The sequence below is a fragment of the Solea senegalensis genome, linkage group LG10 (assembly GCF_019176455.1).
Source record: "Solea senegalensis isolate Sse05_10M linkage group LG10, IFAPA_SoseM_1, whole genome shotgun sequence".
NCBI lineage: Eukaryota > Metazoa > Chordata > Actinopteri > Pleuronectiformes > Soleidae > Solea > Solea senegalensis.
Genome location: NC_058030.1, coordinates 3,290,437 through 3,318,351, shown reverse-complemented (window position 1 = coordinate 3,318,351; position 27,915 = coordinate 3,290,437). Strand labels below are relative to the sequence as shown.

Below are 27,915 nucleotides of genomic sequence, written 5' to 3'. Positions count from 1 at the left end.
TTCACGGTGATTGTTTTTATTGTGCGTGTGAATTGTGGACACGACAGATGTGGAATAAAAAAAAGAAATCGGACATCTTTTATCGGCACATGACTCCGACTGTATACATTTGTGGCCCTACCTGGAAATAAAAAGCGGGAGCCTGTTGCCCCGTTAGTGTGAGCTGATTAATGTTCTCCGCTCTGTATGTTCCGAGCCATTGTACATCTCAGCCAGACTCCAACTGTGGCAATCAATTCAATCAGCAGCGCTTATGAACCCATTACAATCTGGCTGAGAGCAGGCGGAGGCTGCATCCTTCCACTGGCCTCGCCGTAATTACTATTTATTCAAGCCAGAGGAAGGATGGAGGGATGGATGGAGGGAGATGGATGCACAGATAAATGATAGATTGGTGGGTCGACTAATAAAACATGTCCCTAATGACTCGCATGTGGATATGAATATGCATCACAGCGACGGGGCAAAAAGAGTGGGTGTTGTGTTATCCTCCACCCTCCCGTCGCACTGAGAACGCCGTAACAGGTTGCCATGGTGACTCGCATGCACCATAGCAACCACGCCGAATGCTCCATCCCAATTGTGAAGGCCAGGGGGGGGGGCCTGTGAGGGGGTCTGCACGCAGCCTGGAGGGCGTAATGTACCACACTAGAAACTCAGTGGCTGTGACGCTGACACACACACACACACACACACACTGTGAATAATTACAGGCTCAGGGATGCATCTGCACAGAGAGAGAGAGAGAGATGGGGGTTAATGATGCTGCGAGCACACTTTTGAACCACTAACCTCTGTGTGTTTTACGACACCAGGCCTCCAAGTCAAGTTCAGCCCTTATTTTGAAATGGTTTACTTAAAAAAGTTCAGTGTACAGGAGTCAAAATGAACATAAAAGACAAATTCACCACTATGTAGCTGTGGAATAATGAAAATATGACAATACAAAGGTATTTTAGATGGACATGAGGTCATATCAGCGTGTGTGTGTGTGTGTGTGAGAGTATGGCTTTCAAATGAAATCAAGTCGGATTTTTCCAACTCACATTTGAAATACTGACCTATGTGTTTTACTGTGTCACTAGACTGACACTATGTGTGTGTGTGTGTGTGTGTCCTGTGACCTCAGAGTCAATTGTAAAAGCTCTCAACATCATCAACATTTTACCTTTATTTTGAAACATGCTTACTTACAAAATAAAGCAAATGTGAGCTCCGGGATTTATTTAAGTTCAATGTTCAGAAGTGAAAAATGACATAAAATTGGAAAATTACCTATATTTAGCTATGGAATAGTGAAAATATGACAATAAAAATGTGTTTTCGATGTGTGTCCATATATAGACTGTGTGTGTGTGTGTGTGTGTGACATGAGGCCTCAGGGTCAAAGTCTCAACATCCAGTTTTTTCCTTATTTTGAAACGTGCTGGTTTGGTTTACTTACAAAATAAAGCAAACATGATGTCAGGGATTTAGTTCACTGTACAGGAGCTTAAAATAACATAAAACAAGAAATGTTCCTCTATTTCTATTGGTCGTCAGTAACAAAATAGTGAAAAGATGACATTAAGAATGATTAAAATGTGTAGATACATATATAAGTGTGGGCGTGTGTGTGTGTGTGCACATGAACACACAACACAATGCCCTTAGGTCACTTAGGCGTTTTTTTGTCAATGTTTTTTGAAGTTCATTCCAAAATAAAGCAAATTGCCATAAAAAGGTAATAAAAGTCAGTTTGCAAATGTTTTTCTTGAGACAGGAAAGTAAATGTCATCTCAGGGATTTATTTAAGTGAAGTGTGCAGAAGCCAAAAAGAAATAAAATAGATAAATCAATAATAAATAGTCATAAAACAGAAATGCATGTGCACTGTTGAAGTTACACTCTAAAATCGTGCTTTTATGATCTAAACGTGTTGGTTTTAGTGAACACTTTGAATTATGAAGTAGCTTATTTTAGGGGGATAATGTCAGACATTGAACTGTCTCTGCTGTTCACATGTGACTTTAAAGACACAACAAAGGTTAAAGAGGTCGAGTTCGTCACTGAGGGTTTTTCATTTATCACGTTACAAGGACACGACGTCGAGTGCAAACGCCCACTCCTCGTCCTCTTGACCGCAAACAGCCTAAAGGTCCAGGAAAAAAAGAAGAAAGAAAGAAAAACAAACTCCATCACTACTGTGACGTCTCAGCATTCTGAAGCCTCTGAATCTGTGTTTTTAAACATTTTAAGAGCCGTCGTCGCATCCTTAGCGTTCATGAATGAGGACGTGTGGAATGTGCAATAATCATAAGACTCACGGAAGTGAAATCTGCAGCAAGAACTGAGCTTTGGAGGGATTACGTTTGTTTAAAAATCTGCATTTTCGTGAGCAAAATTAACGTTTTAAGCTCGGGAGACTTCGATGTCACACAGACATACAAATATTTCGTTTGTCTGTGTAAAATGAGGTTTGGTTTCATATGAAATTGTCACGCTGAGTTCTCAAATCTCACTAAAACCACTCACCGGTTCCTGTTTCCTGTCATTTATGACACTTGTTAGCATTTATTAATAAAGACGCGTGACTCTGAAAGTCATCGACAGTGACAACTGAGCTTCGGAGCAGTTCTTTCTGCGTTTCTGTGAGCATAATAAGATTTTCTGTGTAAAATGAGGTTCGGTTTCATATTAAATTGAATATTTTGAGAGTCACTGTCACACTGATAATAAACAGGGAATAAAGTTCTCACTGTGGTTTGTCACATTAGTTTAGTCATTTATAAATAAAGACAAGAAAAGTGTGCGGGGATCAGCAAACAGAGAGCATGTCATGAACGTCACGTATAAACACGCTGTTAAGAGTTTGGGTTCCACCGCTACAGTTTCTTCCTTTTTACCATTTACTTATTATTATATTTTTATTCTCTTTCTTCCTTTCATTCTATTATGGACTGGTGTGAGAGGGTTGTTGTACTGGTTTGGGTGTGGGGGGATTGATTCTTGTATGATTTTGTACCTCTGTCAATAAACTATAATAAGTTGAAGGACGTTTTTGTTGACTCAAGTGATCTCAGGGCCTCAGGTATTTATGGAAATATATATTAGTAAGTCAAAATGAAGAGGTCGTGAGATATTTGAGACTGACTAATATATATTTTTATTTTTCCAAGCGGCAGAAACAAGCTCCCATACATATTCCTATTGTATTATTTAGAAATGGACTGCTTTAATTTAATTTAAGGGACAGTTTGGTTTGCATAATAATAATCTAGTAATAGATTATATACATAGAAATAGAGTAAATACAGATATACAAAAGTAAACAATAGCATCTGTATCTATTTAAATAATGTCATCATTTTAGAGTGAGGTTAGTGTTCCATGGTATGAGACTCGTGTGTGTTCTCCAACCTATTTACGCCCCCTGCTGTACAACCACTGAAAAACAGACACAAATATAAAATGATATCTATTTCAATATCAGGACATTTGATGATTATGAGAACTTTAAACTGCATTTGCCTCATGACACAAAAGCTAATAAGAATTTTTTTTTTTTTACCTCAGGATGTGAAAGCAAACATGTCAACTGTCAGAAGCCAAAGAAGAAGAAGGCCAGACTTACTTTTAACAAAACAGAGGAGGAACAGGTGAGAGTGTGAAAGCTAAAATAAGAATTTAAATAAATGAAATAAAGATAAATTATAGATACCGAAGACTGCATGTGACGTCTATATCACACATGAAAGAGCGGAATAAACTGTCTCTAATCATGTTTGTCTCGTGATAAAAGGAAACACAAATCACAGCTGCTTCATACTTCACCTTCTATTCACCCACTCATACTCATTCATGTGCAGCTCGTTCTCCATCACACATACTTGTGTCTTGAACCTTGCTCGGCGGCAAACTCAACCCCTCCGGTTACAAGCCCAAACCGCCTTCCTCTTGGCCACCGTCTGCAAAACAGGTCCTAGTTCAGGCTGGAATGAAGCAGTAAACATGACAATAACGGTCAAGGTTTGACACTTTTCTTACTTACGAGGAAACATGAACCTCACGGAAAACAACTTTTCTGTCTCTGATCCACCGGGAGGAAAATTGTTAGATCCATAAAAAAAAAACATGCACACAGTGAATAAAAACAAGAGGTCCATGATTTGCTTATGGGTGTATTTTAATAAAAATAAGTCTGTCAAAATTAAACAGAATACAATATTTCTTCTTTAACTTGTTTCCAGTACATAGGTCATATTTTTTTTATCATTATCATTTTTCCTCTTTTTTTTTGTTTTATATCATTTTAAAGGTTTTTAAAGTCATGCTAAGTAAGAGGGAATCTCATCTCACAAGTGTTTGTTCTTTTCTTCTTCTAAAACTCAAAACCCCAAAATATGACAGAAACCCGACATGTGCACATCCTGTCTGAAATCCTTTTCGTCTGTTTGTCTGTTTGTTTGTTTGTTTGTTTGTTTTCGGCCGCCTCTCCAGAGGAAGTCCATGTGGCTTCAGAGGCTTCGGGGCTTCAAACGTCCTAAGAACGATCACCGATCGATGATGTGATCGGTGGCTGTGTGAACGCGGGGAGAAGAGGGAGGGGCCCCGAGACGCGACTCAGGCACAGAAGACAGAAGACAGAAGACAGCTGGTGGACTTGTTCCCTACAGGTTTGCAACAGAGATTTGTGAACAGGTGTGTGTGTGTGTGTGTCTAACAGAAGTCCTTTACAGCTGCAGGAGCAGATGTCAAGTGCGTACTGCATGAAAACGTGTTAGAGTTGTTCCTATTACAGCTAAGAGTGTGAATTAAATACAACAACGGTGGGGCATTAAAGCTGCAGTGTGTAACTTTATGGTGATTCATCTTGGAGCGTGGGGGCAACAACACAGAACTTTCCCTATCCTATCTTTCAATCTTTGCAAGGACTTTCCAGGACTAATTCCCTCAAATTCATGGACCGAATGTGGGGACACAGATTCAGATGGTGGGGTCCACTTTCATTGATTTGCAGCACACTGGACAAGTGATTGTCTTTGGGATCTTGGGTGAGACAGTGTTTGTCATTTTCTTTGGTGAGCCAGAGATCCCCAGAGCTAACATCTGCTGTCCAGGTTCTTGCCCTCACTTATGGGCACGAGCAGAACGAGACCGTGGGTACAAGAAGCCAAAATGTGTCTTCTCAAAAGAGTGGCTGGGGTCTCCCTCTTTACTTAGAGAGTCCATCTCCTCACTGGGCTGACAATGTGGACAGCACCAGGGAAGTCTGGGGCCGCCCACTAAAGCTGCTACCCCAACGACCCGATCTCCGATATTCGGTTGATGATGGATGGATGGAGGGAGTCAGAGATCTTGGAATTAGCATTTTCCAGGCATCACGGAAGGGAGAGACAGTGGACAGCGACCACAACGCCGCGAGCAACGTAACTTCTCTCTCGCACAAAACTCAAGCACTTCCAATGACCCATGTTTACTTAGTGTCCTTTAAAAGGATCCATGGGAACCCTGTGAAAGCCCCCAAGACAACTCACAGCTGTGGTGGATTATGCCAAGCCGGTATGTGGGTTTGGTGGGGCTATGACAAAAAGTTGCATATTGTCAACACAAAACATGGGACCCATTTAATAAAAAAATAAGTTAAAAAAAATGGCGGTTTCACATGGATAAAAAGCCGATATGATGAAACTAAATTCTCCGTGGAGTCTTCTTTGTGTTTCCTGTCAAACTCACACCCGTTTGCCTACGTCTGTCATTTCTCATGTTTGTATTTAAAAAGTTACATACTACAGCTTTAAGTTAGACCACATAAACTGTTGTTAACCCAGTACTCGATACATACATCTGCAGTAAACACACTTCTTGACCTTTTTATGTTTTGATTCTCCCATATGTTCGAATATACACCTCACGGTCGGTCCACTAGTCACAAAAGGTCAGAGGTCACATCAAAGCAGCCAATCTAACAGTTTGCCACAGGTCAGAAAAAACATTCAGTCTTTGCTATTTGGTAAAAAGTAAATCCTGTGTAAAAGATTACTGTGTGTGAAACAAGAGTCAGATTTGTTATTTTGCCACAAAACCATAATCTGTTCAGATTACAGAATCAGAAACAGACAGCAGGTGATGATATAAAGATTCAAACATTTAATATTTAAAAGAAATAATTCAACAAAACTGCCAAAGAGCTCCTGCTGATCACAACAAAAACAAAAAGAGTTGTACGACTTTCTGTGGGGAAACCTTTTCAGAAACGGTGTCGGTTGGCTCGCGTGTGGTACTTAGCTAACCAAGCTAGTTAGCTAGCTACTGTACATGGGTTACTTCAGTGATTAGTTGGCTGACTCAATCAAAATGTGCTCGCTAGCTAGCTAACAGGTTAGCTACTAACATACAAAAGCCAACTTGGACATTGTGAGAGTATCAGTGTTTGAGCCAAGAGGAGCTAAAAATGACGAGTTTATTCAACTCAAACTGTCACTTTATTCAGTTAATTAAAGGGCCAATATGCAACACTATGAATTAAATATAAATATTAACAATGTAAACCGTTTGTACAGTACATAGCATCGAGCTGACGGCAAATTTGCTGGATTTGTTTTATTTTTTGGGCTAAAATGCTATAGGATTAATATCGGTTTAGCATTTAGCAACGATGGAGAGCAAAATCCAACATAAAGCCCTCCTCCTGGCCTCATTAATACGTACAGGGTTCCCAAACCTTGGTTGACATCAAATTCAAGAACTTTCCAGGACCAATTCCCTCTAATTTAAGGAGAGAATGTGCTGACACAGCTGAAAACAAACTTGTAAGAGGCTTTCAAGGATTTCAAGGACCTGTGGGAACCTTGTATGTAACATCATGCACACATGTTTGTTTTGGTTTTGGACATTCATATTCAAATATGACCATTAGCGTCAGTGAAAGTATTGCATATTAGACCTTTAATCTCTGTTATATGTCGTTTGGGTGGGTTTGGTTGTTTGGTTGGTTGGTTACTGATCCGACTCGGTATTGAAGCAATGCGACGCCTCCATTTCAAATCTCATAGTGGCCACAGCAGCAGACCTGAACGATAAAAAGATGCTCTTTTCCCACCACATTATCGTACAGGGCGAAAAAACATTCCGAGACAATCTCGTGACTTTGGGCTACTTCTATAAGTCAGACTTGACTGTGTCCTTCTATAAAGGAACTGGGCAAAACAGTGGGTTAAGTTTATGATTTACGGATTGTGAGTGGGGGTGGGGGGGCATTAAACAGAACTGGTTTTCAAACATAATGAAAACTAAAGAAAGACTGGCGGTTCTGACAGTGGCGGCACACATACAGGAGCACAGCATCAGGCTGTGGGTGATACTGGATTTAATTTGTCAGGGACCCACAGGGTGGCTGCACTTCTCCCCATACACACACACTCACTGAGCTTGTTAGTCTGCCTTTGATATGGATTTCCTTTTACGCCGTCAATACGGTGACCATGCTAATAGTGTTAGGCTCAGTTCTGAGGGCAGGTGTCGTGGGTGCCACATCACTGATTGGTTCGATGGCATGGTAGGCACAGTAGAAATACCTTGCCATCGACTTTTCTCCCTGGTCGGTGGCAACAAAGCCTCCTTCAATTACACTTAACACACAGGTGATGTCTTCTTTGGCTGCTTACCTGTTACCTCTCAGTATTTTATCCATAATAACATCATGTAACTATGATGCGGGATAAAACCGAACTTTTATTTCCCGGAATAATTGGGTCTCACTTTAGTTTTACATAAGTGTCAGTGTTTACGACTGTGCTGCAGCAGCCATGACCAGCACTAACGGTGTGCTCCAGCCAATCAGAGGTGTTTTTCATGCCTGCCGACTTGTTTACACGCCCCCTTAACAAAAACAACAACAAAAAAAGACAGAAATCCACCTCCAATTGGACATATGTCCCTCTTCTACATCTTATTAAAGATGATATATATTTCAGGTTGAAATTGACCTGCAGTCGTGAGGGTCGCCACGGTTACCAGCTGTGATTGGGGTGATCGACAACAGCGTTAAGTGTAAAATACTGGTTGTAGGGAATCACAACTCCACCCGTTAAAACAGAGGGAAGATAAAGAAAAAAAGGGAGTTGGGAGGGGGTTACATTTGTTTTGTCCAGGATGAGCACAACAAACTGACAAGAAAAGAAGTCAATAAAAAAAAAAGGCTAGATAAACAGAATAATAATTCAATATCTTTAAATAGTGTCACACATTTCTTTGTTTGATAATACTAAATTAAAAAGGAAGCTTTCTTCTCTCCCTCCCTTGCTCTCCCCCTCTCTCTCTGTCTCTTCTTTGCTCGCCTCTGCTGCTCTGCATGTGCCGCTGACTCGGTCTGACGGGACAGCCAAACTCACCAATCACACACATGCTCTTTCCTCCGTCGCCATGACAACTACCTGCTGGACATGCCTTCTCTCAGTGCTACTTAACATTAACCTGTGGAGAGACGAAGGTAGCGGGATTAAAAAACAGGACAGGTTCGCATTTACAGTTTTAGTAGAGCAGTGGTTCACAAACTGGGTTTGGGATCCAACAGGTGATCGTTTTTGGGTCCCAAAAAACACATTTAGGATTTATGTGTAAACATTTAAAAATAAATATATATATATATATATATATATATATATATACATATATACATATATATACATACATATATATACATACATATATATACATACATATACATACATATATATAATATATATATAAATATATATATATATATATATATATATATATATATATATATACATATACATATATGTATATATGTACACACATATACATATACATATATGTTACATTTATTTACATTGTGATTTGGGTCACAATTGTTTGCCATCTTTAAAAAGTTTAATTTAATGAATTAACTGCATTTTCATCATATTGAGAATCAAATCAATGCAAAGAAAGTTACTTTATGGACTTGCCTTATAGATTTATTCTATTTTTTTTTTTTTTAAAGTTGCAGTTTCATACCGCGTATTTAAATCGAGTGAAATGTTAAACACAATGAATGAGATTAATATTTTTGTCCAATTTTGTCATATTAATTTAAATACAGTTTGGCCAACTGAGTAAAGGTACTGTTCCAGACATTCCAAACTGCACTGTACCGTACCAAACCGAAACATACCACGATGGAAACCCAGCGTTTGACGGCGTCTCACTCACCTGGACTGGGGCTAGTGCAAAAAGTTGTCTACTCTGGCAAAAGAGCAAGAACCGGACCGGACTCGGGCCATGAGCTGAACGCACTCTGTGGCCTGACCCAGCGCTAACATCAGCGGAGGCTGCTTGGGCAGATTTTGCGACTCTAGAGCAGAAAAACACACAATCAGACACAAGGGGGCGCAACATCCGAGCCACAGTATATCAGAAATGTCTCCATATGAATAATGGCTTTCGTTTTCTCACTATTTGTGTGCTTGTTGTTCTTTTGGGATGTATTTTCTCTCACATTCTCATAGAAATGTTTCATACAGTTTTTTGTAATATATGAACTTGATATCATTACGCTAAGGCACTGTGTGGTTTGAACATCATTATATGCCACAGATCCTTTCTGAGACAGTTTATTAAAGGCCTGCAGGTGTAGTTTGAAGAAACATATGTAAGTGTGTGTAATCTTTACCCAGTATGGCGCTGTTGAGTGCGGCGCAGAGTGATTCTCTCTGCGTGGGATCTAACTGCTGTCCAACTGGGCAGTTCCACGGATCTGAGTACGCTAACAGACTGAATGCATCCTACACACAGACACAAACCAACATAAATACAACACCACAGTTCAGTAAAGACACAGACTGCAGCAGATTTTGGCGTTAATGAGCAGTGATTACATAATAACCTTGCATCTTAATGTAGATCATATTGGGCTGCAATGACAACATTTTAATATTTAAAACGAGCCATTTGACAGACAAGAAAATCATTCAAAGTCGATCTTTTTTTGTTTGGTGGACAAAACAAGACATTTGAGAACATCATCATTTCAGCGTTTTGGACACAGCAAACAACGTTTTTTGTAAGGACCAAACAAGTGCTCCATTAATCGAGAAAATGGTCAACGTCGTCAGAGCATCGTTCTGTGCCTCCTCAGGAATCTGTTTACATCCGCACGACTAAATGTGTAGCATCACAGAAGACTCTGAACAAACACAGCTAAAGGTGGACCAATTATTGGGTTTACTGAGCTGATTTTAAATAACCAGCATTGGCAACTTTTTGATTATTACTTGGTCAGCTATTACAAATGACACACTCTCAAAAACGTGACTTTTACTTGACAAAGTTTAGTTTTTTTGCTAAATATATAATTGATTTAATATTTATTTTATTGAAAACACATGTAGATTCTAGAGGCAGAACTTAAGTGTTGGTGACAGAGGTTAAGCATTTAAGCAACAGTTATATATCAATATCAGTTTTAATTCATTTTTTACAGTTTTCGATTTGAACAGACTTTTCCATCCCCCTTATCCGAGTCCCACCGCTGTCATTTGAAGTTGATTGTACTGTATTTAAACCCCTAAGCGGCTGTTTCCAGATCATAAACCATATTCAGCATCAAATGACCGAGAAACCAGAGACACTTTAATCATGTGACCAGAACTATGACTTAAAGAGAAGGATTGCTCTGTGTCTGTGAGTGTGTTCATGGGTAACAAGGACAGGATTGCACAGTTTCACTTGGTTTGGAGTCTCCTGCCCTCTGGTGGTCACAAAAAACATCAACTCATGTGGACATTTCCTTAGGGTGTATTTTGTCGTGATTGTGGTATTTGCAATTATTGCAATTATGTAATTAGTGTAAAATGGTGTGATAGTAGAAAAAAACTGCCCATAGTTGCACAAACAACAACAACAACACGTTTCCATTATATAATGCATTTGCTATTTAGTTTTCTCCAGGGACTCAAAATGGGAGCGCGCTGAGCGACTCCATCGCTTTCATGAGCGTGTCAAGGATATCTTTTTTGAAATAAAGGATCATCAGAAATAAAAACACAGCACTGGTTGGTTTATGAAGATTATCCTTGAGAAGAATTATGTCTGTAACTCTCAAATCTTTGTCAACTACACCCACCTCTTCTGCATTCTAGGCTCTGCGCTACGGGTGACAGGGCCTTCACCGTGGCTGGTCCTACAATCTGGAATGTTCTTTCATTATGCCGGTGATAATTCACCTCGCTACAGCTTATAAATCCCAACTAATCACACGCCTTTTTAAATGAGCCTTGACTGATGATGGACCAGAATTTGTAACACAGTTGTGTCGAGTGTTCCTGCTGTTTCACTCTGCTTTTAAATGCTTATCCTGTAAAGTGTCCTTGTGTGTCTTGAAAGGTGTTTAAAAAAACAACATCAACAAATGTATTAATAAGTATTACGTGGGCACATCTGCTCATGCTCGGCTCCCTCTCGCTACACAACTTTTTATACAACGGTGAATCATGGATTCATCTTCACAGCAGCGCTGTCCAAATCACACACTGCTCCAGTTCCCGCAACATGTAAACAATTAAGTGACCACGGCTTTTAACTGGTGCCATCACAAGAAATCTCTTCAGCCTGATTCTGGCATCATTTTAATCTGCTGGGTCCCATCTGTTTGTTGAGGTCAAGCCTGTGTGTGTGTGTGTGTACCTGTAACATCTTCTTGTGCGTGGCGTTCTTGCCGTATTCGCGGCACAGCTGTTCGCTGAGCGCCTGCAGTTCCCGTCCAAACTGGATCATCCGCTCTGTGGCCGCTTGGTTCCCTCCGCAAAACTGTTTGCCATTAATACAACTCTCATCTGCCGGACACACACACACACACACACACACACACAAATAGGAACATAAGAAACATGGAACATGGATCACAGCTTGTTGATTTTGCAGTTGCTAGAAGCTGCAGCTTGACTGCCATGGTTGCCTTAGTTTTGGATGGAACCTTTCAACTTAATTTGTAAAGAAAAATTGAAATTCATATTTATCTGCATATACTGATTCACGACAAAGTGAAAGCCATGTGACTGAATGTAGAAAACTGAGGGTGTCACGCGTCATGGAATAAATTAAAAGGAATCATGAGATGAGACGCACAGCCCTGTTTTTCCGGCATATGCACTGAACTTGTCAGGACCAGTAGTCCTCATAGAGACCAAAAACCGAGACCTAAAGCCTCATTTCTGGAACTGGTGAAGTTTAGGGCTAAGATTTGAATTGTATTGTGGTTAGGTAAAGGTAAGGGTTAGGCATTAACCGGTTATGGATAACATGACAGCGACCTTGGGTTTCATGAAAGGCGGTTTATAAATCTAAGTTATTATTATTTTATTATAAAGCGTTGTTAAGGCTGTCCAAATGAATGCAGTGTCTTACGAAGTATACCTACGCAGACTTGTGTGTGTGTGTGCGTGTATGTGTGTGTGTGTGTGCACATACCTCTGACACCATTGCCAATGCTGTTGTCGTCCGGCTGAAGGATCTCTTCGTGTTTGTACGTGCCGTTCATAATCCGCGCTGAGGAGCCCTCAACAACCCCGTTGGTATAGTGCTCTGCTTCTATTTCCATCTCACTGTCACTGACGCACACAAAACACACAGAAGGCTTAGTGAGAACCCTCATACTCATAATGCTTCCCTCTTACCCTCACAAATAAATGAGCTAACCCTAACCCAGGCAGGATAAAGGTATAGCCGAGCATTAAAGCCACACTCTGCGTTCTCCGTGTTACAGACCGGCGTCAGGGCGTCTCACCTGGTTTCCTGGGTGCTGTTGTTGCTGTGTGGCTTGGTGGAGTCAGAGGAGTTGGATTCAGAGTAGTTGACTGAAGAAGGGGAGGAGGAAGTGGAGGAGGAGGCGGAGGACGACGCGCTGGGGTATTTGACGCTGCTGCTTCCGGCGTGGCTCTTTGACTTGTTGGTGGGAGTCACCCCGTTACTGCAGGTGGGACTGTCGGCCCCTGGACAGAGAGGAAGCAAAAATGTGCAACATTTCTGCATTAAGTAGTGTAATTATATCAAATAAAATGACTTTTATAATCAACAGAAATGCATATTCATATCGAAGACAATAGAAATTTACATTCAGTCATAATTCTGAGCTTCTGTGGAGCTGCTGCTTTGATTCACATGGGGTTTGGCTTTGAAAATTGTCATAATTAATGTGCTTTTAAATTCTCTAAATCCTTATCTGTACTCAACAAAATGCCAGGACTCTTCAGCTTGAAGCTGCACGTCTCCTGGTCCTGCAAATATTTCTCAATAAAAGCCTTGTTGATGAAAACTAATGGAATCAGGGAACAGGAAATGCTAGAGTGCTTTTCCTCTGAAATAGGTGTGTTTGTGACACATGTCACATGTGACAAATAAGCAGCTGTGTTTAGAAGAGCAATAAAACATATCACAAACTTGGCTGATCGTAGTCGTGGAATACAAAGAGAGGATCAGTCACTTAATTAGGAAGTGAACTGCAGCTCTTCCACGTTGCTACTCCCTGACCTCATCAAACTCAGTCTTCAGTGAGAGACCGAGAGACAGCCCAGTAATAACTCATTCTGTGTGTGTGTGTGTGTGTACCTCCAGTGTGCAGGTGTGTGTTGCTGGCTCCGTGGCGGGGGCTGAAGCTGGGGGAACCGGGGTAACTGTCCTGTGACTTCGGGGAGCGAATGGTCAAGCAGCGAACCTCACTATCTGTACCGTTCACCATCTCCACAAACTGACGACACCTAAAAAGGACAGAGAAGGCGGGTTTTAATGGCAACTACTCGGAAATAAAACATAAGTTCCGGTGGCACTTTTTCATTTTCTGACACCTTAAGCTTAAATATTGATTTTGTCCCAGTGCATTTAAAAACAAACAAATGTATTTGAACAGCTGTGTCCTATTGACCTTAAATGATCATCAGTCACTTTGGGGGGGGGGACACAAATTCACACATAGACAAAGGACTTATTTCACTGTCTTGTTTGAAAGTCATGACTGAAAAAGTACAACCATTACATCTAGAAAAAACAGTTTCTTCCTCTTAACAACTGTTAAGTGCAGCTACAGTTTAAAAAAAGATCTGTACTGTATGCATTACATACTTTTTCACACATGACACATGTAGTGATTCTACGTGATTCACTTAAGTAAAACAATATCTCAAACTGTTTCCTCAAGCACCTTATTTATCTGTCTATTCATGTGTTCTTCACCGGCTTCTGTTGTTCCATGCTTTGACAGATAACATAATATTGATTGTTGTGATTGTAATTGGGTGTAAGTCCTTCTGTCTGAACCTAAATCCTGCAATAAGCCCAACTACTGAGATGTCCAGATGATTAGTTTGATTTTTTAGCCGTATAGGGATATGAAAAGGCTGCGACTAATAATTAATTATCGATTCATCCGTAGATTCCTTTCTCAAATAATCGATTACATGTTTGGACCAAAGAAATGCCTGGAAATGGTAATGTTCTCAAATGACTGCTTTGTTTCATGTGCTCATCGATCTATAATCGGTGTGATTTCTGGCACTGGTGACAGTGAGAGAACATCTCCATTCCACTGCTTCTGATCGGGTTCCGCTGACTTACTTTAACATGAATAGTAGGTTGGGGTTGTGCTCTAACAGGCTGGGATAAAGCTGCTGTGTAGCCTCTATGGCTTCGCCCACCCGTCCTGCCAGCACCAGCTTTTGTATTCCTATTAGACAGAAGAAGAAAAAAAGAAAGCAGAAAAGAAAAGAAACAAGATGCCATTTATATTCAATTGATTGAAAGGAACCAAAGTTTCCACTGCACATATTTGATGGAGGCCAGTGTGTCCTTCGTCGAGGCCACGGTTCACCAGGAATGAACACACACACACACACACACACACACACACACACTCCCTCAGTATCTGCTGTCAATATGTCTGGCCACTCACTCTGTCTGTTCTTAATAGACATCTGGTCCTCTTGTATTGTTGTCTCTGTGGCTCTGGCGAAAGCTGTGGCGGTGGCACAGTACCCATGATGCACCAGGTAGCTGGAAACCATACTAAAGACAATACACGGAGGGAAAAAAGACCCATGTATAATTAAGTATAATAAGTATAAGTACATGCATAAATGTTTTCCTTTCCTTTTTCTTTGATATTTATGTTTTAAACTTTACATTTCCATCGAACAGTTTCCAGTTTAACCACATGGTAATTTGCCGTGGGTATAAGACACAACTCCTTATATGGACATCCTGGGGGTGTGTGTTTGTTATTGTAATGTGTTATTGAGTTTAAGTTATGATTCATTTTATATGGCATTTTTAGTAGCGATATACAGTAGCAATAATTGTGCAAAAGTCACAACTATGCTCAGGTGTGTTTACATAGTTGGTGAAAATGATTTTTTTTCATCAGATTGCCTATAGTTTGTGCTGAAAAAAAATACATATCACATTCTTATATTTCCATCTCAATGGAGCTACAAAAATAAGTCAACTTTTCAAAAAAAATGCTTAAATGAATCTGATTCTAATCTGACGGAGAAGGTCAGCTTTTCCATCACATACTCTAAATAATGTACATTACTTAATTAACCCAATCTTCTCCCTTAACACAAAGCTTTTATGTTGATCCCAAACGATAGGTCGTGAATCGTACTTCTGCAGGACAGCCTGCCACTCTCCCAGACGCTCTCCTATGGGGAAGCGGGCGATCATGCCGTGGATCTTGGCTCGCCACTCGCTCATGTAGTCCTCGATGTCAAACACAAACGGCTGCTGGCCGAAATTAGCGTCAACGATCTCGCCTGGTGTCTGGAGACCCACGGTGGGATACAGGTTGGGCTGGAGAAGAAAAGTCATTCAGCAGTCAATAATAAAGATACAGAGACTTTCAATACACTTCAGGAGGGAAATTCACATACGCAAAGACTTCCTGAATGGCAGACTTTTCCTCGTGCTAGTTTAATTTAGTTTGACCAAGGACTTCTCATAAACGCAGATAAATGTGTGTTTTGTTTTATTTTATAAATTTGACCAATATTTAAACAATTATGTTTACATTTATTTTGAAAAATTACTTTTTTCACCTCTTTATTAGAAAAATCCAGGTATTAAGGGTGTTTTTTTGTTTAATGTAGGGGTTAATGTTTCAGGTTTTTTTTAAATCAAGTTTTCTTAATGAAAAAATGGAATCATAGCAATATTTGCATGTTTTCCATATATTGTGCAGCCCTAATATAACAATAATTATAATACCAAGCTATTTTCCTGTATATTGGCAGCTATTTAGACACAATTGTTGTCAAACATTAAAAAAAGAGGGGTTCGTTTCACTGCGTAAAATCTGAAATGAGGAAATGGCTACTTACAGGGAGGTCAGTGAAGGCCACACCTACAAGAAAAAAAGGACAAATAGTTGAAAATGAACTTCATTATACATATACTATATATGCCTGACAGTTACAAAACTAAATATATTCAGCATAGTTCATTAACCAACCTAAACTGATGCCATTTTTGGTGTAAAAGCAAGTGTTGTTTATGAGGTTAACACAGCAGCCAATCACATCGCCTGTGGTGAATGTCGGGCCGTATGGTTGGCCAGTCCCAGAGGAGCAGAAGGAGTGGCCGTCGTCTCCATGGTAACCGTATGAGTGCTTGTCCCAGCCTGAAATAGCACAAACGGATTAGGATTAATGTTTAATTTTATACTTGACCTCTAGTGAATAATAAAAAATAAAAAAGTGCTGTTTAGTGAAATGCTTCAGCACAGACAGTGGAAAAGGAGGATGATAAATGTTTGTTGTTGTTGTTGTTGTTGTTTTCAGTTGGACACTTCAAGCGGGAGCAGCTCAGTTCATGAACTGCTTCTAATTCTGGAGCATGTGAGGTGAAGTAACGCGCTCGCGGTCACTTGTTAACTGCTGAGGGAAAGAAGACGGAGACAGTTACTCATTGACTTCTGCCTGCTCAGATTTTCCCATCTGACTACCACTGCCTGCCGGGCGTCTCGTGAAAATTCACATACACACACACACTCTCTTCCCTTGACAGTTTGGCATGTAGTGCAGTGCCATGAATGTCCAGCAGGAGGAACTTGTCTATGGGAAGAAACTGGTGAGTCACTGGCATCAGGAACAGCAGCAGTGAACAGGAACATGTCATGATTTACTCATTAAACTACTATTTTTTGTCTGTTCCTGACACACACGTGTGTGTGTGTGTGTGTGTGTGTGTGTGTGTGTGTGTGTAACTATGAGCTGCTTATTCAAACAAACTGTTACTGCAGCTGTGAAGTGCAAATAATGATGCAGTGTACTTTCTAAATCAGTGGCTCTCAAACTTTTTATACCCAGTAAGAACCACCTGAGAAAATACGGCGCTCTGGGAGTAACACCATTATCCCCAACGTGAAAATACAGTGGTGTAAATAGGTCGAGTAAAGTCAGCTACAGACTTTTTATTTTCTCTCATCATCCTACTCTTCCTCACATATACTTCACATACTGGTATAGTCAGATTAGATTAAGATGGAGAATTAAGATTAAGAAGGTTGATTTATTGTTATTTGTTTCATCGGTCAAAATTCCTCAGCTCCACTCTGATCACACACACGTACCACAGTTTAAGAAATAATATCCCGTCAAAGTTTATTTGGTACAAATGATCGCTAATAAGAGAAGGGAAGCAGCCCATAGACGATCGGGAATGTGAAACTGAGGCTGACGGAATAAAATTCACACGTCGTTAGTTTCATTTTTACACTTTGTGCTTTATGTGCTGTGACATGTCTCACTGTCCTCCGTGGAAAAGGCCCATCAAGTCTCTTAGAGTTAATATAATGCGGTTCGCGGCCGTTTCAAAGGAAACAAGGTCCGTTTGTGAACCTTCGTCACGTCTGTTCAAAGTGCTTTCATGTACTTTTGTGATACTGTACTACATGATTATGTAAATGGACATTTACACAATCGTAATAGTAACGTGAGTTTAAAATTAAAACTAGTTTTGCTTAAAATAGGCTCTGGTTTCTCTATAAATGTAACATCTCTCCATCAATTTAAGGAAAATTGTGTCTGTTAATTGTATAAATGTCCAACGGTTGACTTGGAGAATGTCAAATTTGACAAGTGAAGTACTAAGGACACCGGTGTGTGTAGTGCTGACTTTGGCGTTATGTTACATGTTTAAATTATCTGGGTTTTTTTAATGTGAGGGGGAAAGCCAAAATAGTGATCTCACTGTCAAAGTGTGGGTATGTGGCGCCACCTTATGGACGGTTTACAACTAAGACATGAGCCAAATAAAAATCTATGTTTTTATTTGGCTTATATTTTTATTTATATAATCAATATTTCAGAATAACTTACTAAGTTTCAATCTTTCTGATCCAAATTTTACCTCGTAATTACAACCAGTGATTATATATATTTAGATAGATTTTATAATTAAAAATAATTAAATATTAAGAAGATATTAATTAAAGAACGAGCCGAATCTTTTGAACGGCTCTTTGAAAGGAACGGCTCCTCTAGATCCCGGCTCCCTTCAAAGAGCCATAAATCCAAGCTCAGTGGCAGAAAACCTGAACCATCACTTCAAGTGAAACTTTAAATGCATATATAGTTTTCACCTTATTTAATGTCATTGTGTCTTTCACTTCTACTGCAGTTAAATAAACATTCCTGGGAATCTTCCGAGGCTATTGGTAAGAAATTAAAAACATTTTTCACATGACGTTATCAAATAACATCCTCAAACCCTTTAAAGATGATGTGATTGTGCCAGAGATTCACTGTAACCACTGACAAAGAGAAAGAAGCCCCCGTGCACACATGCAGTCACTGTCATCTGACCTCAAACCACCTCTGTATATTTAACTGCCACTCTTTAAAGAGGCTGTAAATCAATCCCTGCATTTGCCTCACAGGACAGATTCCCTAACAACACCAACAACTCTCTGATCAGTCAAACGTCGCTCCGACAAAAAAAGATCTTTAGAGAACGGAGGGTTAGTAAGGCCAAACTGGCTGCTTCATGCTGTCCGGTAATAAGAGACGACTGGACTGCAAAGACAAAACAGGAGCAGACAACGGGACTGGGCTCTGCAGCGAGATTCCTTTACAGCACGAGTGCCAACATCAGAGATTCACGCTGGAGAGGGGTCTGTGCGTCTGTGTGTCGCGACCAGAGGTCAACAGATATGCACGTCTCTGCGGTGGATGTGGATTTCTTTAGCCAATTTGCTTTTTACTTCCATCTGATAGAATATGAGTGTTTAATCAAAACTAGGGCTGCAACTAACAATTATTTTTCATAATCGATTAAATGAGTAATTATTTGGCCCATAAAATGTCAGAAAATGTTGATCAGCGTTCCTCAAACCTGGAAATGATGATGTTTTGTTCACAAACCAACACCATTTGTTTTATGGAGCAAAGAAACCTGAAAATATTCAATTCAGAGAACTTGTTTTAATTCTTTAAAGGTCACTCAAATCCGATTATAAAATAGCTGACGATTCATTTAGTAATTGATTAATAATCGATTCATCGAATAATTAATCTACATTTTATGGCTGTCCTTCAGTGCAATTACATGCATACAATTAGGGCTAAAACACTGACTCGATCTATTTTGATCATCAATTAATCAGTTTGAGTGTTTATTTTAAAGAATTAAGTTAAGTTACTAAATTATATTAAGTTTCTGATTTTTCAGCTTCTAAAATGTGAATATTTTCTGGTTTCTTTGCTCCATACAACAAAGAAATTATTTTGGTTTGTGGTAAAAACAAGACATTTGACAAAAATCAACATTTTCTGACATGTTATGGAATTTAGGTATAAACAGAGTTAGTTACAGCCCAACGTACAATAACATTACGTTACTTGGTGTCTCAAAAGCGATATAATATCGCAATATTTCCCTGTATCACTGTATTTTTCCCCCACCCTATAATAGCAGCACAAGAGTGACTCCACTCACTGTAATGTAATGGTGACCTCAGTCTAACCCTTATCACGTGACACGTAATGTGTTTTGATTCTTTTTATTTTGCTACTTCCTGACTTCTCATGTGATCCTGTGTGATTCGGCAAACCTTAAGTTCCCCCCCCACCCCTGCGTTCAGTATAATTAAGTCCACTTGTAGTTTCACCGCCTCTCTGGCAGCGATATGGACGACCGGCCCGCTGAGCCTCATGTTCTATACTTGTGGTGTTTTGCTGGAATTCCTCCTCGTGAAATGACTGAAGTGAAAAGAGCCTGAAGTGGACAACAGCGCTCAGCTTCAGCTCACTGCACTGCTGCTCTGTCAGCGTCTCGCCTCAATCACAGCTGCTCCACCATTGCCAAAAAAAGCAAAGTGGCGTTTGTGAAAGTAGGTCATGGGTGAGCAGAGACATTGTAATGTGTACTTGTATATATGTTTATGAGTGTATATGAACGCATTAACCCAAGGCCAAACGTGTGGATTTGTATTTTTATCACAAGCGGCTGTGGTGTGTTTCTGATTTGGACTGGACTGGAGTGCATACTGTTCCCTGACGGTCCATCATGCCTTCTTTTTGTGTACATGTGTATAAACTTCTACGTGTCAGTTTGTGTGTGTGTGTGTGTGTGCGGTGAGGTATTAGATTAATCTGCTGACAGGGATATTGCCTCTAAAGCCAGGCTCACTGCTCCAACATGCTAATGAAATGGGCAGGCATCCACAGCAGGATCAGACACAGAGGTCAGCAGTGGACTACACTGAACTATTAAGAGACACACACATACATACAAACACACACACACAAACACACGTACACTGTATGTATGTATGTGTGTGTGTATATATATATATATACACACACACATATATATATATACACACACACACACACACATATACATATATGTGTATATATGTGTACATATATATACAAACACACACACACGTGTATACATATATACGCATATACAGTACATACATAGGCACATATATACATACATACATACATACATACATATATACACATATGTAATATATTTATAATTGAATATTTGAAAAATCAACATCAACATCACATTTGAACACCAAGTATCTTTATATTTTTTTTGAGCATATACAGTATTAGTTTAACTTATGTTACAAATAAAAAGGTTACTTTTTTGGATTAGTATAAAAAATAGATTTTTTTAGTCCACCAGACACAATCACAAAGAAACCAGAAAATATTCAGATATAAGAAGCTGAAAAGTTTGTTTTAATTATTTAATTATTATTTAATAATTGTTTTTGTTTTTAATATTTTCTCCAAATATGGCAGCCTAACACAATTTTATTAAAATCTCCCCTCATACAAGTGAGACAAATTCCTTGTGTATATACATATACATACATACATACATAGTCAATAATTGGATTCTGATTTATTGCATGTTTTATCAGACTCAAAATATTTAAAAATGTTACTGAATATCGCATGTATTACACAGTCTATGACACACATGCTAATGAACATAAGAGTGAGGACGCACGGACGCACGTTTGTACGTACGCACACACAAAGAATTCAGAACAAACAATGGCACACAAACACATTAAGTCAGTGTCAGTCCTAGCAACCAAAAATATTTTCATAACTAATGTGTCAGCAGGTACGGAAAACATGTCGGTATTCACGCAACACCCTTTCCACGCTGTTCCACCCCTTTGTGTGACATTTGACACGAATGGATTTGGAAGAGAGGGGAGAGAATGATCTCCGTGTGTGTGTTCACTTGTATTTGTGACCTCTTTAGGAACTTTTTCTGACCTTGTCAGGACCAGTAGTCCTCACGGAAACCAAAACCTGGTCACAATACAGCGGAACCTAATTTCTGAGAAACTGGTTACGTATAACGCCAATATTTGGATTGTGGTTAGGGTTAGACATTAGCTGGTCACAGTTAGGGAGAGGGATTATGCTTTGTTTAGTCTGTCTAAATGAATGGAAGTCATTGCAGTGTCCTTAAAAGGATGTGTGTGTGTGTGTGTGTGTGTGTGTGTGTGTGTGTGTGTGTGTGTGTGTGTGTGTGTGTGTGTGTGTGTGTGTGTGTGTGCGTGTGTAGATGCAGTACGCTGAACTTGCTGCATCAGTTTCGACAGCATTCCACAAGCCGAGGTCACCGGACAGCTCTTGACTGGTCAATGAGCAGGTCACCAGACAGGACTGGAAAATTTAACAGTGTGATTGGTCGCAGCAGCAGAGCGGAGCTGTGATTGGTTAGTTAAAAGGCAAGTGGGCTTAAGCCCGGCTCTGGGCTGCTTTATGGCTCTTTCTGGCTACTACGCTTCCTTGTATGTCATCATCGGGGATTGCTGAACCATTCACCGATGTCACTGTGTGTATTCACGTGTGTCCGGGCCTAAATAGATGTGGTGAGTCAGGGGCAGAGGGCGCAAGAAGAAAGATAACAGTGAAACGGGAAGAATAACAGTGGAGGACAAAGAAGGGAGAATGAATTATCCTCTCTCTTTATGTTATAAATTGTGACCCAAAGGCCAGGTCCACACATTAAAGGGGGGTTTTATTTCTGTGCGTTTCGTCCTTTCATCATGCATACGTACACAAACTATGGGTAAGGTCTCTGGAAATGCAAAATTTCCAGTTAATTCCTCTTAATTCCTCTTAATTCCCTGTTTGTAAGGAGCATGTTTTCTGAAATAAAGCGAAGTTATGATGTCATTAAGCTGCTTGAGGTGCTTTTGTCAGACATTCGGAAGCAAGGGTGAAGGATGTGGTTAGAGGCGGGCACAAAAAAAGCACCTGGTTAGTGTTCGGGGTTAGATTTGATGGTGAAAACACATCAAATGTCTTCATAGCCTTAGTCAAAATAAACAAAAATACTGCTACAGACGTAGACCTCTTAACCACAGAGGGTGTAACATTCACACGACACTGCAAACAACAATGCATGTTCACAGCACGAGGCACATTTAAATGTCTGTAATTGAGCGAAGACTCAGGAACAGCACATTCACATGCACAGTACATGTCCTGACATGTTCTCTTTCTGCAGCTGTCAAAACTGCTCTGACCAAAATCCAAAAACCACATGCGAGGCCACATGTCATCATCTCCTGCTTTCATCTCCAAATAATCTCGCAGAGGTTGGAACGCTGCCAGCTGTGAGTTCACTGATATACCATACATAATCCATTTCCTGTCACTTTCTTTATTCCATTAATCTGGCCCTTCACGTCATGCCTCCAACTCCAAAATGATCACGGTTGTTGGAATGAAAACAATGGACCATTTGCTTCTAATCATCGCAACCTCCATATTGTGATATTAAGCCGAACACATTCACAGCTCTGTCAGGGGTTGATTGTAATCTGAGCGACTGGGGTCAGAGAGCTGGAGCTATAAGCCAAAAAGTGATAAAACCATGTTATGGGTCAAATAATTCTCAAATAATTACTTGTATGTATAAGTACGTTTTTGGTCCAGAAGATGTCAAGAAGCGTGGATCAGCGTTTCCCAAACCTCAAAACGATGGCATTCTCAAATGTGTTTGTTTGTCCACAACCAAAAATTATTCAGTTTTATTGATTTCTTTGATAAATGGAGCAAAGAAACCAGAAAATATTCACATTTAAGAAGCAGAAAACTCTATTAAAAAAAAACAAAAATGCTCTAACCGATTAATTGATTATTAAAATAGTTGGGAGTTTAGTTTAATAATCAATCAATCATCGATTGCAGCCTAAATGCTAACTGAAGGCTACACGTTCTCAAATACACTTGGAAGGGAAGGGCGAGTGATATTTAGCTATTATAATAATAACAACAACAACAACAACAACAACAACAACAACAACAATTCATTTTGCTAAATTTTGTGATCAGCTAAGTGATAGGGAAGGCTTCATACCACTTTTCAGCACCTGAATTGTGAATATTTTCTGGTTTCTTAACTACATATTACAAAAAAAACATTAAAACTAAACTTCGGTTGATGACCTGGATGACTGAAGACCTTCACTGACAAACAATTTTGGTTTGTGGACTAAAAAAGACATTTGACATCATAATTTTGAGGTTTGGGAAACGTCTAATCCATTCATCAAGAGACAAGAACCAGTATGGACTGACACCACATCACTCCTACAAAGTGGTGGAAAGTCTGGCCCCAGACCAGCAAACCAATGTTACTGCTGGGTATTGACATGATGAAGTACTCGCCATACTCTCCGTTTATGTGCTCTGACCTTGAGCATCCTTATTCTTCTTCACCCCATCTCGCCAATTGCTTCAACTACAGAATACGTTACACTGTGACGCAACATTGACAGCAAGTGTAAACACCCTCACATTAGAGTTTCAGCACTGACGGATTAAAACAAATGTCATCCTCCTTCACTGTGTTGTTGTAACATCACCGCACAAGATACTCACCAGGCAGTCTGTTCATGTTGACACCCTGTGCTGACAGTCCAATACCCATGTACCTGCAAACACACAGGTGTACAGATGTACTTTAGTGATCCCAGAGGACTGTGAAATTACTCTGCTACATCAGGCACAAAACATTAGAATATACTCTACATTAAAAGGTAGACTAGAATAAAATAGAAAAGAAAAAAGAATACTAAATGTATACAAAATTACAACTATATATTAACATATGACGGTATAACCTGACCGGGACCAGGATTTCAATGGGGTTATTTACATGGAATCAGTGCTTCTGGAAACCCTGTTTTTGAAAAGCAGGTCCCATAGTGAAAAGAATCTCATAAGAACACTCTTGATTTTTTCGTGTATACAGCCAATGTACAAATTTGGGTACAAACTATAGCCTCATAGTTGTCCGTACGAAGACGTGTCTTGAAACAATGCACTGTTTACGGAAAACCTTTAAGGAACGAAAGAGGAAAAAATTGTCGAGGGAACGTTCTGTTTTCATGTGGACGATAAGGCCTAAGGAGTCTCAGCTCCTTCCCACTTCTTAAGTACTCTAGACAGTTTGGCGTGTTCATGTTAACTTTATAAATACTCAGATAAAGCTCTGGATTAAGTTTTGATAAGTTCTATAAACTCTGGTGCTGGGAGAGAGAGAATCCCAAACCCCAGCTTCCTGTTGGAAAAGGCTGTCTTACAGCAAGCTAAAGAGCCAAACACATTCCTAAACATAACCCAGACTGTGAATTTGAACTGTGAAAGTAGAGAATGTTAATACTTGACATAAAGCAGTTCATGGGAGATATATTAACTATATTTCATTTGATATTTCATATTAAGTTTGCATACTATATTTACAGGCCAGAAGCTTTAAGTGTCTGTGTATTGAAGGACTACATTTCCCAAAATGCTTTGCAGATATAGAGCAGACTATGGCAGTTCAGTGTCGTGTTCTAGTTAGCTAGCAGGGAAGTGATCCTCCTTTCCCACACTTGTAAACCCTTAAAGCTGTAAAGTTCACTAAACTTTTAAGTCTTGTCGTTGTTGGACATAAGTGAACCTCATTAAACTACAACATGGATATTATTAGGTGAGCCTCGTGGTTAAGTAGCTCAATCATGTTTTCACCGAGAGCAAGCCATGTCAGACTATGTCAATGCCTTTTTTACAACCACAATTCAAAACACCTTAAGGTATTTTCTTTTCTTTTGTTTCCATACTTAGATAGATGCGAAATTTGATGCGCTGAGCAACTCTAGTGTTCCCCTTCATAGCGTGACAGCTACGCTAACAAGACTACTTGTGTGTTTTGGCTGTCATTCAGTCAATTACAGAGAGACAACTACTGCTATTTACGTCACTCCTTTCTATGTGTACAACTCTAACTAGCCTCCGCATGCTCATAAGAAGCTTGTTAGCCTCATTACTAAACTTAACGTGACAGCATGATTCATTACAAAGTTTTAAACAGGCAGATTTAAATCACTAATGGTAAATATAATCATCAATATTTGTATTTGGCAAAAACTTCGACCAGCGCCTGTAGCTAAGTTACGGTTTCCAAAAATAATAACAATTTGAGGCTGTGAATTGAGTTCATTGCCCAGTTTGAGTGATTCACTGAAGAAATACTCAAACAATATATGTGCTAGTCGTTGACTATCATGGTAGTTTTTCCTGTCAAACCACCTCGATCACCTACGTCACACAGCAGTGTTTTAGCAAGCAATCAGAATCCCTCAGGGGCAACTTAAGTTACACGTTGGAGCTTTAAATACGAGTTAATAAAGTGTTGATCCATGCAATGTCCAGTAATTGCACTACATTATTAATGCTGGTGTAATTTTGAATAGACCCAGAGCACTAAAGTGGTTACACAGACACTCCTTTATTATTCCTTGTCTTTTACATCACTGCTTAACTGGAACTACAACAGGGAGTGTTCATGGTGTATCAAGCTACCCAAGCCTTTTATTTTGGAAGGATGGAAGAGCGTTTTAGTTTGGAAAGGTAGGACTCTGAACACCTTGTGAGGCAATACAAATGTCACTGGTGCTGATATACAATGCCATCTCAGCCAAGGGGTAGTTATGTGGTGTTACATTCGCTGTATAGCACTTTGAGAAAGTGGCAAACCATCTTTATTTGTTTTCTGCACCATTAATTTTTGACTTTTCTTTGCCAAATGTTGGTAACAGTTGAGAAAACTGTTTGCAGTTTATTTATTTCAGTCAGGGATTAACATCTATCAATAAAACCAAAACTCTGACATACAAGATTATACCAAAGGCTAATCTTTTCTTCCTTTGGACAGGTTGATGGTCCCAAATAAATAAGTTAGATAACTAAAGCAAAACATAAGAGCAATAACAGACAATTCACAGATCATGTGAATAGCAGCTTTGATTTTCCAGTGACCCTGATCATTGCATTAAAATATAGGCTAATTTCCTCAAAAGTTGAAATTGGACAGGTTAAATTTCATTCTATTAATGTTTTTCTTTGTGAGTCAAAAATCACATGTGAGTATTTAAATTCATGAACTACTTAAAGCTTCCACACCAGAATTTTGGGGTGTCCTTTTTCAGTCTTTCAGTCTTAGGCACATTCTCCAACCAGTTACATACATTACTCATGACAGCTGTGGTCTTGGTCTTTTGTGTGTACATACAGAACAGAATCAGTATACATTTGGCAGACAGAAACTTGACAGATTTTTTACTTAAAGACTAAATAACAGTGGTCCCAACACTGAACCTTGTGGTACACCAAGACCATTTTCACATGTCGTTAATTTCATGTTCTGTATTATTCCATTCCATTTCAATGTGTTCACAGAAAACTGTTATTCAGATCCTTCCATAGAACACAGACACTTTGACAAAGTCGTGAGAGAAATACTGACTGTAATCCAAGGCTAGAAAGTGTTTCTTTTGTGCTTACCCATCTCGACCTTTGCTGACAATCTTGACTTCAAAGTAGTAGATCCCACATGCAGCAGGTATTGGGTGTGTGGCTCGCACTGATGCTGCATCCTTGTGGTTCTTACCGTGTCCTAGAAAAGAGGAAATACAGCGTCATCATATTTATATATACACAGTATATACACACAATACACAATTTTATATAAGGATTCAAGTTTTTGTGTAGCTTCACAGCATTAAAATGCATCTTTCACACAGCTTGAAAATGCTTCATTGTGCCTTTCATTTCAAGTTTGAACCAGTAAATGGAGCTTTTGAATAACATTACACGAGACCATCGCTGTCAAGTCTCACGTGATGTTGATAGTCTTGAAACATTCATACAGAGGATTTGGGAAATGGCTTTGATTAAAAGATAAGCCCAAGGATTTTATGAATCAATATCAGCTCCTCCAAAACAATAATAATAAAAAAAACTATGAATCAGAAAATTGATTAAGCCCTAACCAACATTTATGGTCACCAACCCAGTGTCCGTGAGCACCTGGTCAGCCAATAAGGTGCCCACTGCACAGTTCTAA

At 39.5% G+C, this 27,915-nt stretch overlaps 1 protein-coding gene and 1 long non-coding RNA gene across 2 annotated transcripts in view; one reads left to right on the top strand and one right to left on the bottom strand.

The window, feature by feature from the left end:
* Positions 1 to 4,424: 4,424 nt before the first annotated feature.
* Positions 4,425 to 27,915, bottom strand: part of ranbp10 (RAN binding protein 10) — a 35,280-nt gene continuing 11,789 nt past the window's right edge. The window contains exons 2-15 of the mRNA XM_044035739.1: positions 27,354 to 27,465; positions 24,405 to 24,457; positions 16,481 to 16,648; positions 16,350 to 16,372; positions 15,638 to 15,822; positions 14,924 to 15,036; positions 14,590 to 14,698; positions 13,588 to 13,736; positions 12,767 to 12,971; positions 12,451 to 12,590; positions 11,668 to 11,816; positions 9,656 to 9,767; positions 9,196 to 9,337; positions 4,425 to 8,454 (exon numbers count right to left, since the gene is read on the bottom strand). Coding sequence (XP_043891674.1) covers positions 9,207 to 9,337; positions 9,656 to 9,767; positions 11,668 to 11,816; positions 12,451 to 12,590; positions 12,767 to 12,971; positions 13,588 to 13,736; positions 14,590 to 14,698; positions 14,924 to 15,036; positions 15,638 to 15,822; positions 16,350 to 16,372; positions 16,481 to 16,648; positions 24,405 to 24,457; positions 27,354 to 27,465 — 1,649 coding nt within the window. The 3' untranslated portion in view covers positions 4,425 to 8,454; positions 9,196 to 9,206. The remainder of the gene's footprint in view (positions 8,455 to 9,195; positions 9,338 to 9,655; positions 9,768 to 11,667; positions 11,817 to 12,450; positions 12,591 to 12,766; positions 12,972 to 13,587; positions 13,737 to 14,589; positions 14,699 to 14,923; positions 15,037 to 15,637; positions 15,823 to 16,349; positions 16,373 to 16,480; positions 16,649 to 24,404; positions 24,458 to 27,353; positions 27,466 to 27,915) is intronic.
* On the top strand, positions 20,043 to 22,542 carry LOC122775666. The gene is made up of 2 exons (XR_006361127.1): positions 20,043 to 20,359; positions 22,075 to 22,542. It is a non-coding gene; the product is annotated as an uncharacterized LOC122775666 (long non-coding RNA).